The 16,165-nt window shown below is 38.2% G+C and overlaps 1 protein-coding gene across 2 annotated transcripts in view; it reads left to right on the forward strand.

Moving 5' to 3' along the window:
* FEZ2 (fasciculation and elongation protein zeta 2) overlaps positions 1 to 16,165 on the forward strand; it is a 42,069-nt gene that overhangs the window by 6,570 nt on the left and 19,334 nt on the right. For both annotated transcript variants that reach the window (XM_026018945.2, XM_026018946.2), the window contains exons 3-5: positions 4,863 to 4,979; positions 6,835 to 6,976; positions 8,034 to 8,302. In XM_026018945.2, coding sequence (XP_025874730.1) covers positions 4,863 to 4,979; positions 6,835 to 6,976; positions 8,034 to 8,302 — 528 coding nt within the window. The remainder of the gene's footprint in view (positions 1 to 4,862; positions 4,980 to 6,834; positions 6,977 to 8,033; positions 8,303 to 16,165) is intronic.

Genomic DNA, 16,165 nt, shown 5'->3' on the forward strand with positions numbered 1-16,165 from the left:
TCCTGGGACTCCATCCTGGGATTCCAGGATTACGCCCTGGGCCGAAGGCAGGCGCTAAACCACTGAGCCACCCAGGGATCCCCCTCATGGTGGTTTCAAATTGAAGTGCATTAGCAGCATGAATGGGACATAGTAATTTAGTTTCATTGAATAAAATGTGTATCTCCTATTGTTTTTACATTGCATCTTGGGAAGTCGCTCCCTTTTTCTGCATTTTGATTTCTTTCTTTCTTTCTTTCTTTCTTTCTTTCTTTCTTTCTTTCTTTCTTTCTTTTCTTTCTTTCTTTCTTTCTTTTCTTTCTTTTTTTTTTCTTCTTTTCTTTTCTTTTCTTTTTTTTTTTTTTAAAGATTTCATTTACTTATTCATGAGAGACACAGAGAAAGGCAGAGAGAGAGGCAGAGACAGGAGAAGCAGGCTCCATGCAAGGAGCCGATATGGGACTTGATCCTGGGGTTCCAGGATCACACCCTGAGCCGAAGGCAGACGCTCAGCCGCTAGGCCACCCAGGTGTCCCTTGATTGTTGTTTTCAATGCCGGAGTAATAGTATAGCTAAGCGTAGTGATTAGTCGTGACTTGGAGTTTAGTACTAGTAACTGATCTTAATTATAAAAGCTTTATCTGGAAAGCTCAGCAGATTAAAGTGGACAAGTGATCATCCGTCATCTACCCATTGTGACACGACTACCCAGGTGATGACTAGAACTGAAATTAGAACGCTCTTCCTCAGGAAGGAGTAGCACATGTTAAGTTCCTGAAGAACAAGGAAGTACGTAAGAAACAACCTTCTCTTTCTATTAGATAGCATATTACTACATTTTTTTCAATCTGAGTTATTTAGCATTGCCAACTGTGTGCTCTATTCTTTCCATAACTGAATTATGTTAAAATTTGCCTTTGGAAGCATTCTTCAGATTATTCCATTTGTTAAACAGGATCTATGGGAAATTTTTTTCTTGACGAAGTGAGAAGATATTTCTATTGCTTTAGGATGAGAAAAACATTCAGGAAAACCACCATTTGCCACATTTCAGCTTTTAATTATTCTTTCATTCAGGTTTTAAATGGCACACTCCTAAATTTGAGGAGTCTTTCTACAGTAAGGCAACTAGTACCTTCCAGATTCTCACATGGGCACATTTTTTCCATTTGAAGCGGCTTCAGTTTCGTACAGGGCAATAGAACCACCAGCTCTGTATCTAACCTGGCACAGGAAGGAGTGATGGGAATGCTTGGCAAAGAGAAGACACACTGATGCCGAAATGGGAGAGTGAATAATGATACCCATGACAGCCAAGGTTAGTTTTCAAAGCCCGAAAGGGATTCTAGCTCTTAACATATGCCATCTCTGTGGGGAATGAACTTGGCTCAGTCCCTGGAAAGATGATCTGGGATCATTATTTCTGTTGTTATGGAAATTCATTCTAATGGTTTACTGGTATCACTCATGTGTTTTGGCAGTAGCTATAAAAACTATTCTAAATCCAGTGCCATTTGTGAATATGCTTATAGGGCAGACGGCTTCTAAATCATTTTGCTTTAGGAACATCTCCTGTGCTGTCTTCTTCCTCCTACCATGAGCATTTATTCAAGGACTGGGACTTTGTTTTATGCACCTTTTTATCTTCAAGAGTAGAGGCAGGAAGAAGACAATATCTTTCTTAGGAGTTATTTAACTAAACTAATTAATTTATTTACCTTAAAGATTTTATTTATTTGACAGAGAGAGAACAAAAATGGGGAGTGGCAGGCAGAGGGAGAGGGAGAAGCAGGCTCCCCAGAGCAGGGAGCCTGATGGGGGGCTCCATCCCAGGACCCTGAGATCATGACATGAGTTGAAGGCAGACAATTAACTGACTAAGCCACCCAGGTGCCCTCATAGAAGTCATTTTAAAATGAAAACTTTGATTTGTCTGTAAGGGGAAAAATAAATGTATGGTCCTCTGGTTATAGTGAAAATTGATTTTGGGAAGTGTTGAAATTTAAGGATCCATGAAGATAATTGTTGGATCTACTCCATCATCCTTCCACCCTTATAACTAGGTTGTGGCACTTTTCATCTCCACCTCTATAATCTTGAAGTCAAACATTCTCTCTCACCAAGAGCCTAAGCTCTTGGTCTTTCACCTTCCATATTAAAAGGTTAATTGCATTGGTTTAAAAAGTACTAGAACTCATTATAGGACTTAATGTGAAAAAGAAGCTTCTGCTCTACTTACCTCATCCTTGGTTTCCACTTACTAGAGGCAACCACTTTCAACTCCATGAACTGTTTTTTTCTGACAGGTAACATGCTCTTATCATTTTACTTGATTTTTTTTCTGACTTTAGACTTTGCCCATTTACTTTGTATACAGAGGATGAGGGTTTAGGTCTCTCAGTCCTCCCTCTAGCCCCAACACCATAACCCTCACGAAAACTTCCCCTTCCCTAATCTTCCCAATATCATTCTATCAAAATATTTGGTTCAGTTAGTCTTTATCATTTATATTGACTGTTTAAATGTTCACAGTTGACCCATTTTGGCACATCATGAGTAAATTACCTCCTATAATTTTCTTTCCCTTAGGGTAATATTCATTGCCTTTTTGTGGTTTATTTAAGCTGTCTTTAGCTCATAAATGCAGTCTCAACAAAGCCATAAAACTCATTTTAATAAGTGACATACACCAGAGAATCTGTTAGTGTCTCTGACTTTCTCTTGTGCTTTTCTCGATGTCCTGTGCAGTAACAGTTGTAATCTGATCTGGTGACTCTCCAGTTGAGCTTCATAGCCATCATTTTGGGATCTTTACTTTGCTATCATTAAAACAATTCCCCAACTTCTGTCTTGTATTAGATCCTAGGTCTGCTTCCTTTCTGGTTTTTCTCCTGGTTTTAATGGAGCTTATTCTGTAGTAGCTTTCTGAGAAACGGTGTATGAGGTAAAATACTTGGAGACCTCGAATGCCTAAAAATGTCTTTATTCTATGCTCCTAACTAATTTTTAGTTTAGTTGGAGATAGGATTCTGGGCTGAAATTTATTGAAACATGGAAATAACATGGATTTTTTTTCTCACTTCTTTTGTTGCTGATGAGAGTTCAAAAGACATTTTGATTCTTGATCCTTTTACCATGTGATGGCTTTTTCTCTTAGAATCTTTTTTTTTTTTTTTTTTTACACAGTGTTCTTTCTTTTACACATTATATTGGCTGTTTAAATGTTCGCAGTTAACACTGTGACATATCATATCACTATGATATGCCGAAGGCCATGTCTAGGCCTTTTCTAGGCTGATAGCATGGTGAAGATGAGAATAAAGAGGTGTGTCATCACTGTGCTACAGCATGGAATTGCAGTATGTGGTAGGATAGACCCCAGAGTCCTGGTGTGGCTTCTCTCCCAGCCTGATGCTCTGAAAGCCAGGACACCAGCGGTTCCTTGCACAGAAACCTTTCAGGTTTCTCACTCTGTGGGTTGTATTCACCATTATACTTCCGATAGTCCTGTATGAGGAACTAGGGAGGCAGTAGGGACCTACATCCCCTCAGTTGTGTCTTCAATTTTATGTATATCCTCTGCACTGGCAAATAAGATAATTTTTTCAGGTAAAATATTATTCTTTATATACTATCTCAGAGAAATGCGTGGTTGCTTCTTACATAGTTTCTCATTGCCCATTTGTTCTTCAGGAACTCAGTGAGTGGTATTCCTTCTGAAGACTAGAGTTCTAATTTTAGTTTTGTTCATCATCTGAACAGTCATGTCATGGTAGATAGATGATAGGTAGATGATCACTTGTCCATTTTCATCTGCTGCATTTTCCAGGTAAGGCTTTACAATTACTACTAGTATAAATTCTAGGTCATTATGATTGGCGTGGGCGGGTTAAGGGACACCAGCTAGATGGGCATGGTGTGATAACTCAGGGCTGGCAACAGTAAGCAGTACTAGCACCATGAAGAGGTAAGGAGAGGAAGAAGTTACCAGAACCTAGAGAGAGTAGCTGTGGGGGAGAGGTCTCCTTAACAGGATCTGCTGCTTTTGGCAGTCTGGCCAGGAGGGACACAGCATAATAAATGTCCAGCCCTCATGCTCCTACCTGCCAGTCTCTGGCCAGTGTCTGCCAGTGGTTTTTAACACAACTAGAATCCAGAAGTCAAGGGCATCCTTTGATTTAGTCCATAAAGTTCAGCTTCCTGAGGCCCACACAGGGCAGAGTGGAAGATGGCAGTGAGGCAAATGGAAACTTCCAGCACAGTTAGATTGAAAGATGTTCTTGGAACCTACCGAGATTTTATTTTTGGAAAAAGAGATGTTCACCTGTAAAGCAAAGTATGACACTTGTGGGCAGTTGCCAGGGAGTTGATTCTTTATCTTACCTTGAATATTAGAAGTTAGTCTGCAAGTAATTAACTTTATGTTGTCTGTGGAATTTTAACACAAAGCAATCTTACTATTAGGTTCTGTTAGATCATTAACTAAAAACCCACCCATTACCTCAGCCCACCCATTACCTCCCTCCACCATCTCCTATAATTCCCTATGACTTCCTAACAATTTTTAGTATATGTGCTGCCTAAGCGAGCACAACAAATTCCTAACAATTGCTATATATAACACTCTTCCCCATGGAAGAAACAACTGAATGTGTGTCTGTATTGGGCATTAGGGGATGCATGTAGCACTTTGGCAATTTCATATTTATTCTCTGTTCCCTCTGTTTGTGCTGGAGATGAATATGTAAAGCACTTCACACACTGCCTGGCATAGAGTGATTGTAAGCATCTCTCCTTTTCGAGGGAAGACTCTCCTTTACCAGACATTGACTTTGTTGTGATCACAATGTCCTGATTTTCACGGTGGGTTATTTTGCTTTCAGATAAGTGACAGTTTGCTCTTTGATACATCAGACGATGAGGAGCTGAGAGAACAGCTGGATATGCATTCAATCATCGTCTCCTGCGTTAATGAAGAGCCCCTCTTCACTGCAGATCAGGTATAGAGGAGAAATTCATCCAGGACAGGAAAAGGGAACCTGGAGCCCAAAAACAGTGTCTTAACTGCAGCAATAAGTGATGGGTTGTTAGAATTTACTTATTTTTCCTGCCTTTTCTGTTTCTGTAGGCTTATCAGTTAACTCCTCCACTGAGAAAAGAAGAAGGTATATGTAATCTGAAGCAGATGGGATTATGTTAGTTCAGAAGCTTTTCCAAGATAGTACCTTGTTAAAATAGTGCAGCAGGTTACTAAGGAAGAATTATTGCTACAACTGAAATCATAAAAAATACTGTGAATTCTTGTACTTTTTTTTTAACCGTTAGCAAGACCTGGCAAACTATAATGTATCTGGGTGGAAATTACCTACTTTCTCTAAAAGCCTGTGTGAAAATGATTAGCACTTATTAGAAGTACATATTGTGCACCCAGAAAGAAGTGAGCATTATTCCTGTGGAATACTCTAATAATGTCAACCTTGTATTCATTTAAACCACTTGAATCAGCTTTCTCATTGTCTGAATACTCTTCCCACTTATGTTGTGTCGTCAATATGTGGGGCAAGAGCTCCTTCCTGAAATAACATGCTCATGGCCACTCTGTGAACACTACTGCATTAAATTTTTAGGCTGGAAAGATGAGGTCAGTAAAGAGAGATGTTATGGCAAAATTAGGGAGAGTCCGTGAAAAATGTGCCATTTTGACGCTCTGTCATCATATTTGTGGTTGGATTCTTCTAGGCCTGGAAAGAGTACAGTGCTTATAGTCCAGATGATTGGGTGGAGGGCTGTGGGAGGTGGAGTATGACATCCTAGGGAAATACGTGACCCTGAGATCTCATCCTTTCCTCAGTAATCTGTCTGCCTGAGTGCCATAAGCTGCTCCTGCTCCTAAGACTTAGAGAAGTAGATTCTGTAGTCTTCTTCAGTGTTCCCTTATGCTATTTTACAATGCCCATTTTAGAAAATCTTGCTAATTACCGTAATCCCACCTCCTTCAGATTTACTCTTCTTTTTCCTCAGTACAAGTATTACATCTTAAGCTTGCTGATTCATTCTGTTCTGAATAGCTTTTTTTTTTTTTTAACTCTTAGATCTATTTTTTTCTAACCATTGAGTGATTTTTCTGGTTTTATGTTCTCACTTCTGTATCTTTCTCAACTTTTAAACGTGGAGCAGTACAAGGTGCCATCGTAAGATTCAAGTAGTGTTGCACATGACAGTAGATCCTTGTTTGAAAGGCATAGTTCTGAAATTTTCCTGCTTTTGTGCAGCTTTTTTTCCCCTCTCTTTTGAGCTTCTATATTTCAAGTAATTTTTGAGTATCTCTTAATCTTCCATTGAATTAATATATGAAATTCTTTTTCTGCTGTTAAAGGAAAATTTTGCTGCCAAAGAGATAATTCTTTGCATTATATATCAATTTTTTATACTGTTCTGTTTTTTAAGTTTTATGTCAATTTGATGAAATGCTTTAGGTTGATCACTTGCATGTGGCATATGGTAAATTTTCTGTCACTTGCTTTCTTTTGACTATGATCTGGTTCTAGCACATATGAAGTAAATTATATGTGTATTTTTGCACCGTTTCTCAGACATTGCAAGATCTAATAGGGCATACTGAATCATGATGGACATACTGAATCAAACTCTGTTTAATTTGTGCTTAGCATATTGTAAATTTTTTTTTTTTGATAAAATGTGTTCAGTCATACAATCAAAATTTTGGTAATTCAGAGCATCAGCTCCTCCTGCACACCATTGGCTAGTGGAGGTTGCCTCAGGTGAGCATCGTGTTGCAGATAGATGTTTTTCCCCAAGTATCTCTGATTAACAGTGGTGTGTATATTTTGGAAGGTTATTGAAGAAATTGAAGAAATGATGCAGGAATCTCCAGACCCAGAAGATGATGAAACGCCAACCCAGTCAGATCGGCTGTCAATGCTGTCCCAGGAAATCCAGACTCTTCAGAGGTCCAGCACAAGCAGTTACGAAGAGAGTAAGACACCCTTAAATCCATGCTCTTCATACTTCCTTTGTATTTCACACCATCTCCAGAAAGCTTTGACTCTTCACTGGCTGTGATACACACCCCTTTTCAGCCCTCCAGTAATGCGAGGGCATATTTTGATCATTGGTCAGGGACTTTGTCATGTTCACCTTCGGATCCCTACTAGTCAGTTTGGGCTGCTATAACAAAGTCACACATGCCCGCGGCTTACTGCTTACTTATTTTCTCAGAGGCCCAGAGGCTAGAAGTTCAAGATCAAGGTGTCAGCAGGCTTGGTTTCTTCTGGGACCTCTCTCCTTGGCTTGTAGATGGCTGTCTTCTCTCTGTCCTCACGTGGTCTTCCCTCTGTGTGTCCCTGTCCTAACCTGTCATTTTATAAGGACACCATTCATACTGGATTAGGGCCCACCCTAACAACCTCATTTTAACTTAATTAAAGACCCCATCTTCAAATACAGCCACATCCTGAGGTACTGGGGATGAAGGCTTCAGTGATGTCCTAGCCTCACTCATGTGAGAAGTGCTAAGAAAAAAAAATGGAAAGGGGGTTTCTGGGAATAGTCTTTCATTTTCTCAATCTTCAAAAAAATTCACACATTGGGGCGCATATGATCAAGTATGCATTTAGTTTAATTCGTTTGAATCCACTCGTGTCTCTTGAAGTGCTGGAACCCTGCTCAGCTGTGTGCAGTTTCTCATTGGCAGGCAGTTTCTGTGCTTTCCCTTGGCTTCCATGTCTGTTCTTCTCCTTCTGTGAGCCTTTTCTGTGTTGGCCAGAGTGCTGTCTGTGGGATGGCTGAGTTAGACAAGTAAAGAATGCTGTTATACTTCTCAGCCTTCTGAGAAGTAGCTTTGCCCATCTGCCTCTGCTCAGACCTGCCCACCAGAAGTTTTAGGATTACAAGAAGATCTCCAGCAGTTTAACTGTTTAGAATATGATCCTTGGTATAAAACCATTGCTCTCTTGGTATAAAACGCCCTGTGTGCTGCTCTCTTGAAACATTTTTTTGTCTTAGTGTTTGCTGTGCTTTGCTTTTGGTCACAGGAGTCAAAAGGCTCTCTGTATGTGAATTAAATGAACTCCTGGAGGAAATTGAGAGCGCCATCAAGGAGTATTCCGAAGAGCTGGTGCAGCAGTTGGCCCTGCGAGATGAGCTGGAGTTTGAAAAGGAAGTGAAAAACAGCTTTATTTCTGTTCTCATTGAAGTACAAAACAAACAGAAAGAGCACAAAGAAACAGCCAAGAAGAAAAAGAAACTCAAGAATGGCAGCTCTCAGAATGGGAAGAATGAGAGAAGTCATATGCCTGGCACAGTAAGTGGTGTTTTGCGGGAGTCCTTGGGCAGAAGGCAAACAGGGCCCTTGTGTGTGTGTGTGTGTGTGTGTGTGTGTGTGTGTGTGTGTGTGTATGTGTACGCGTGTAGGGGTGTGGGCAGATATGTGTGCTGCTCACACTGGAGCACAGGTGGGCCTCTGGGCCAGGACACCACTGTGCTCAGCTCTAGCAGAAAGGTGTTTCCTTGGTGAGCATAAGATGGTTATCCAGGTAATTCAATACTGAGATGTCCAGGAAGGAATCAGTGGAAGGAATGGGGGGAGTGGAAGAAAGAGGAGGATATCTTAAAGGTGACCATTTTAATACAGCAAAATGTTAGTAGTGCTTATTTATGTTTGGCTGGTGGGCTTATGAATGGTATTATTTTGTTTTTCCTGGTCTTGTGTGAGTTGTATAATAAAAGCCTTAAAAGGGGCTGCATTTCAAGGTAGCTGAACTGTGCTGAGCCTAAAATCATAGACTGATCTGTAATCAACTTCTCCTGATCTTTCAATGAGTTGGAATACGAAGGCATTAGACGTGATTATGTGACGTCAGCCATTTGCCCTGGCATTTGGCAGATTATAATATTTCTGACTGGTGAAAAAAATTTAGAATATATGAATCTTTGAATCTTTGACTCAATATGAAATTTCTTGTTTTCTGCTTTTTCACGTTTCTTAAGTGGTCCTATTTCATGTAATTCAACTCCATCATAAACAGTAACTAATTATATGAGATGCATTTTCTTTACTTAGAGCCATTTCGTTTTTCCCTGATCAGTTGAGACCTTGTATATTGCCACCATCATTTTATTTGTATGTGATTTCATTTTTTTTGGAGTATAATTGTTGGGCAAAGGGATCCAATGTTCTTAAAGGAATGTACTTTTTTCATTCATAATTTTGATAACATAATAATACAAATTACCACAAACTAGCTACTATAGTTTCTAAGAATGCAAATTCCGTCTTTAAGTTTTTATTTATTTTTCCTAAAGAATACTTTATCAGAGAAGTGGTTCCATTAACTAGACTCTGATGGAATCCAGAAAAGAGAATGCAGTTCTAGGTTGCTGGATCACCAAAGAACAGTTGATACAAAAAGAATCCCACTGTTTAGCCTTTTCATTGTCTGCTTTTGACCTGTGAGTAAATGGGTATTTTCTTAGTGTAATGTCCACTTGCTTGTTGAAAGGACATAGCTCATGAACTGGCTTTGAAAAAGTTCTCAGATGTGGTACAAATATTTTTTGAGAAATGGCAGTGTTGATTAAAGAGGTGTTAGTTGCTTCTAGTGAGTGACTACTTTGGGGAAGCAAAAAACCCGCAAACCCAAAACCTTTGAATATACAGTTCTGGAAAGTTTGCTTTCAATTTCTGGAGCAAAATTTGTATGTCATATTTTTTAAGAAATCGCACGTTTTAAATTGCCCTGTGGACAGCCCAGGTGGCTCAGTGGTTTAGCGCTGCCTTCAGCCCAGGGCGTGATCCTGGAGACCCGGGATGGAGTCCCGCATTGGCTCCCTGCATGGAGCCCGCTTCTCCCTCTGCCTGTGTCTCTGCCTCTTTCTCTCTCTGTGTCTCTCATGAATAAATATAGATTTTTAAAAAAAATAAATTGCCCTGTTATTCAGAGTGATTTAACGAAATGCCTAGTTAAAAAGTCATAGCATGGTTGGTAATTTCTATCTGCCTGCTTTTTAGAATTACATGTAAACCCTCCATTTATTGGTATTAACACTTGGCTGAGGGAAATAAATTTTATCCCTAGAGGGGTTTAAAGGCTTCTTTTTGTAACTCCCATATAAAAAGGGTTAGAGTGGATTCATGGTGTAATTGTACATGGCATTTATATTGGGAAACGGATTTGGCAAGGCAACATTTAGATCTTACTTGAACCTTTATGAGTCTTGAAATAGATTCATAGTAGTAGTCACTTTTTTCCACAGTATGTGGACCTGTGAAGTTACTTCTTGAGTACTGATCTACTATTAGTAACAAAACCTTTAATCAAGTCACTAATGGCATCATTAAGCTTGTAGTAGTACTACCTCCTAGAAGCTGGAAAAAGACCATCCTGTCTGTTGAAATCTATGATTCTGAAAATAGTGGTAGATGGCTCAAAAGAACCCTGAAGTGAAGCAGGCAATTGGATAAACAGATTGCAAAAAGTATTACCTTGTTAAACGTTTTGTATAACATGCAGTTTGGCCAAGGCCTTTTTTTGTGAATTAGCTATCATCAGTGATACAAATGTCTAAAAATTGGTGACCTTCTTACAAATAACCATGCATTATCTGTTTTCTAATAACATTGATCACTTCTTTCTTTTTACCTTAGATATTTTTGTTTTATTAGCAGGACTTGACTTTCTTTCCTTAAGCGCAGAATAGCTTCCTTCCATTTTTCATGTAACATGTTTCATGTTTAAGGAAACAAAACATCAGTTTGTAGCTGGTATGACACTTTATCCATATTTACTAGCTCTTCTTTGATCCAAAGATACTGTAAAATACTTGGGTGGGAGTAGGGCAGAGTTAAACTCTTTAGGTGTTAATTTTGATTTTGGAGACATTTTGTTTCAAACATTTTCTGTAGTGAAAAAAGAATTGGGGGCTTAGGATGCTAGTTAGAGCATTAGACAATTTTGGGGAGCATGGAAATACTATTAAATGTTAAAGTATCGTGCAACCCCAGTGGCCCAGCAGTTTAGTGCCACCTTAGCCCAGGGTGTGATCCTGGAGACCTGGGATTGAGTCCCACTTCAGACTCCCTGCATGGAGCCTGCTTCTCCCTCTGCCTGTGTCTCTGCCTGTCTCTCTCTGTGTCTGTCATGAATAAATAAATAAAATCTTTAAAAAAATATTAAAGTATCAAGTATTTTATAAAAGTGAAATATTATCTTGTTTTAATTTTTAAAATCTGCCACATGTTGGTTAAGATAAAACAGTATATCTTCCTTCAACAAATACTTGCAGAGTTTTGTCCTTGTGCTAGGTAGGCACTGTTGAAGATGCAGTGGCAAATAAAACAGACTAGGCTCATGGCCTCCTGGAATTGACGTCCTAATGAAGGAGACAGGCAATAAAGAAAGAAAGGAAGACTAGACAGTGTAATTTCTGGTAGTAATAAAGGCAACCAAGACAATGGTTGACAGGTACTGTATTGTTAATCAGTATAGTGACCTGCATGCATTTCTTTGAACTGACCATGCTCTTTTGGGCCTTGGTGCTTTTATATATGCCACTCTCTTTTCTGGAGTGGCCCTCTGTTCCTGTTTCCCCTAGTCCACTTGGGAGATTTTTTTTTTTTTTTTTTAACTTCAACGTTTTGGACAAGCATTGTCTTCCTTTCTTAGAAGCTTCCTCTATGGCTCTTCCTCCAATGCAGAATCGACCAGTCTCTCCTTCTTTTGGGGTTAATATTATTCCTCTTGACTATTTCTGTTGGCACTGTACACTGTGTTGTAGTTTTTAGTTTTCATGTCTATCTCTGTCATGGTTCTCTAAGGATAGGATACTTTATATCCTTAGGTGTAACATTAGGTACTAACAAATTTCTTCTAATAAATGTGTGAAAGAGATAAACTTGCAAATCTGTATTTCTGCCTAGGATTTTTCTGTCAGGTGCCAAACCCATAGAGGCTGAAGAGCCTAGTGATTAAGAATTTTGGGTTAAGAGCTGTGTTTAAATCCTGCTCCTGCCACTGGGTGCATCTCCCTTTGAGTTTTGAGTTTTGGGAGGATTAAATGAAATAATGTATGTAAGACTAGCATATATCCTGAGTAAATGCTAGTTAATACATATCCAATTGCTTACTAGATATTTCTCTCTAAAATTTATCAAACTAAAGTTATCATTTTCCTAAAGTTGAATTTATTTCTTATATATTTTTCTTTTGGTTAATGGAACAGTCTACTCATTCACTGAAGTCAGTGGAATTTCTAAGTCAAAGGATATGCAGTTTTTGGAGGGCTTTAAACAACCATCTTTTCAAATTTTTCTACAGAAATGAAACTCAGTAATGGCATAAATGAGCCATTTCCCCACATGTCCAACCAACAGAAGGTATTGTTAGCCTTTTGATATATACTGATCTGAAAGGCAAACAATGGTTTGATTTGTTGACTTCTATATTCTTTTGTGAGTTGCCTATTGAGTCACATTTGAGACTTTTTGGTATTTATGACGATACACATACTTCTGATCTCCTAGTGTCATACTCTATTATCCTCATTGGATTAAATATCACCTTGAAAGGAATGCAACCTTCCCAAAAGCTCATTCACATTGTTTCATTGTTTAGCATCTCACCTAATTTTTTGTTCTTTGCAAATCACTTAATGCCTGGTTGTTGAATTGAAACTTCACTCACTATAGGGGAGATAAAATCCCAGAGGATTTGGATTTGTCCTATTTGAATTGTTGTTCTATCAGGGATTTTTTGTTGTTGTTGCCAGTCTTCTGTTTGTGTTGAATAGAGTCATAGACTGTTGAATTTCAGTGGCAGTTCTCATGAGTACAAGAACAAGTCAAAGTACACCAGATAAGTTTTAATTTGTTAAAACTTCTTGTTTTAACAATAAACTGGAGATCTACCCAGAGGTGTCACCTAGAATTACCTGAAGTTGTAAAGAGTGTTTACTTGCTTGGCATCATACTTCAGTATGATGAAATACTGATGGATGAAGTGGACATACTTCCTCCTGTAGGATCCAGTAATATTTTCAAATTAAAAGTCACATATAAGGTTGTGTTTTCTAAATCTGGGGTTGTGAAGATAGGAATCTGTAGTACCTTTTCTGTTTGCCATGGAGCAAATAGAGAGCTTTTGAGAGAGAGTTTTCCTGTGTTGGACTTAGCACCAGCAAAAATGAGTAGTTGCTTCAGTCTAACCTGAAGAAGTTTATTTTGAAAACTTTTGGGGTATTAGGAATCAGTAACTGTGTTATCAAAAGAATTAATATTGGCCCATTGCTTTTGGGGTTTGGGGGAGATAACTGCTTAAAGATGCAGACAGCTAGGACTTAGATGATACTCTTTCTTGTATGTATCTTTCTTTTACAGATGCATTACTCTGGATTTATGACTCACTTAGCTCATATTATGACAAATAGTCAAATCTATTTTGTTTCTCTTTCACATGCAAAAATGCCCCAGTAATAGGTTTTCATTTAATCTTCACCAATGCTGACTTTAAGATAAATTTATTTTCATTTCGGTAGCTCTTATTAGATTGTTCTAAAGTTATTCCAATTTATTCTAGCTCTTAACTTGGAAGGATCTGTTCTGACACAACTACTTGAATTTGGGGCTTTTGTTTAAAATAAGTTGGACCTGGATTTTTTCTACTCTTCTTTTTAATTTGGAATTTTCAGAGTTCTTACATTTGCTAAGGTGATTTAGACTGAGGGCTGACAAGGCAAACTACTGCCTGAGGGCCAGATTGGCCCTCTGTTTTATAAATAAAGTTTTATTGGAACATAGCCATATCTTTTCATTTCCATATGGTCTTTGGCAGTATTGGTGTTACAAGCACAGAATTGAATAGTTGTGACAGACTGTGTGGACTGCAAACTAAAATATTAACTCTCTGGCCCATTATAGGAAAAGTTTGCCAACCCCTGACTTAGGCTAAAATTTAATACAACTAAAAATTTGAAGAAAAAAAGATGCAAACTCCATTTAAAGTGGATTTGTATAAAAAAGATCACTATATTATGACTAAAATTTATTATATAATGTAGCCTTGTTTTATTTAAGAATGTGTTGAATTGTTCCTTTCTTCAGGGCCCCATCCAGCAACCTGAGTATCTATAGACAGTGATGCCTTGGCCAGTCCATCTCCAAGCCGCTTGCTTTAAGGCACTCTGCCTAGCAATAGACTTTTGTGCTCTATGTATCAGATTCCCAGTAGCTAAGTGAAGACAGCCAGCAGGTAGACCAGTTGTCAAGTATTTGGGGCCGAATGAAAAACTTAAAAATATTGGCAGTCCTCTGGGTACACTCTGCTTATAGACAGTAATAAAAAGTAGTTTAAAGAAGGTAGAGGAGAAGTGAAAAGGAGCTGATCCCACTTCACCACTTTTTCTAAGTAGTGGTACTCAAGAGGATAAAGTCTGCCCTATTTATGTAAATGTAAATATTAACACATTTTCAACAGTAATTTGTTGGTTATATTTGAGCATTTCTGTGTGATTTTTTTTTTTTTTTTAAGTAGAGTCAACGTACAATGTTACATTAGTTTCAGGTGTTGTACAGCATAGTGATTTGGCATCTCGGCACATTACACTATGCTCATCACAAGTGTAGCTACCATCTGTCATCATACAATGCTGTTACGATAACACTGACTATATTTCCTATGCTGTACCTTCCATCCTGTGACTTATTCATTCCATACCTGGAAGCCTGTAGCTCCCATTTGCCTTCACCCATTGTACCTCCCTTCCCCCAGCAACTACCAGCTTGTTGTCTGTATTTATGGGTCTGCTTCTGGTGTTTGCTTGTTTATTTGTCCACTTATTTTTTAGATTCCACATATAAGTGAAATCATATGGAATTTGTATGACTTATTCACTTAGCATAATACCTTCTAGGTCCATCCATGTTGTTTCAGATGGTAAGAACTCATTCTTTTTTCTGGCTGAGTAGTATTCCATTGTGTATATATAACACATCTTCCTTATCCATTATTTATCGATAGGTGTTTTTTGACTATTATAAATAATGCTGCAGTAAATATAGGGGGTGCCTATATCTTTTGAGTTAATGTTTTTGTTTTCCTTGTATAAATACTCAGTAGTGGATCATATGGTATTCTATTTTTCATTTTTTTTTAAGGAGTCTCCATGTTGTTTTCCACAGTGGTTGCTTCAATTTGCATTTCCACTAACAGTGCATGAGGAGGATTCCTTTCCTTCCGCATCCTCACCAACACAGTTATTTCCTGTCTTTCTGATACTAGCCACTCTGACAAGTGTGAGATGGTATCTCATTGGGATTTTTGATTTGTTATTTCCCTGAGGGTTAGTGATGTTGAACATCTTTTCATATTTCTGTTGGCCTTCTGTATGTCTTCTTTGAGAAAATGTCTATTCAGGTCCTGGGCTTTCTGTCCTGTTTTGTTGATGTGTATGACCATTTTTGTGCCAGTACCATACTGTTTGATTACTATAGTTCTGTAGTATATCTTGAAATCTGGGATTGTGATGCTTCCAGCTTTGTTCTTCTTTCTCAAGATTGCTTTGACTATTCTGGTCTTCTGTGATTCCATACAAATTTTAGGATTATTTTTTCTAGTTCTATGAAAAGTACTATTGGTATTTTGGTAGGGATTATGGTGAATCTGTAGATTGCTTTGGGTAGCATGGATATTTTAACAATATTTGTTCTTCCAGTCCATGAACATGGTATATATTTCCATTTGTGTTGTCTTCATTTTCTTCCATCAAAGTTCCACCCCCCCCCCAAAGTTTTATAAAAGTTCTCAGAGTGTAGATCTTTCACTTCCTTGGTTAAGTTTATTTGTACGTAGTTTATTCTTTTTGATGCAATTGTAAATTGGATTGTTTTCCTAATTTCTCTTTCTGCTACTTTGTTATTAGTGTAAAGAAACACAAGAGATTTCTGTATGTTAATTTTGCATCCTGCAGGGTTACTGCACTCATTTATTAGTTCTAGTATTCTGGTTCTATAGTTGTGTTAGCCGTGGGTTTGTCATATATAGCTTTTATTATCTTGAAGTGTATTCCTTCTAAACCCACTTTATTGAGAGTTTTTATCATGAACAGATGTTGAATTTTGTCAAATGCTTTTTCCTACATCTATTGAGATGCTTGTATGGTTTTTGTCTTTCAT

Source organism: Vulpes vulpes, chromosome 8 (assembly GCF_048418805.1).
Source record: "Vulpes vulpes isolate BD-2025 chromosome 8, VulVul3, whole genome shotgun sequence".
In the NCBI taxonomy this organism is placed as follows: Eukaryota; Metazoa; Chordata; class Mammalia; order Carnivora; family Canidae; genus Vulpes; species Vulpes vulpes.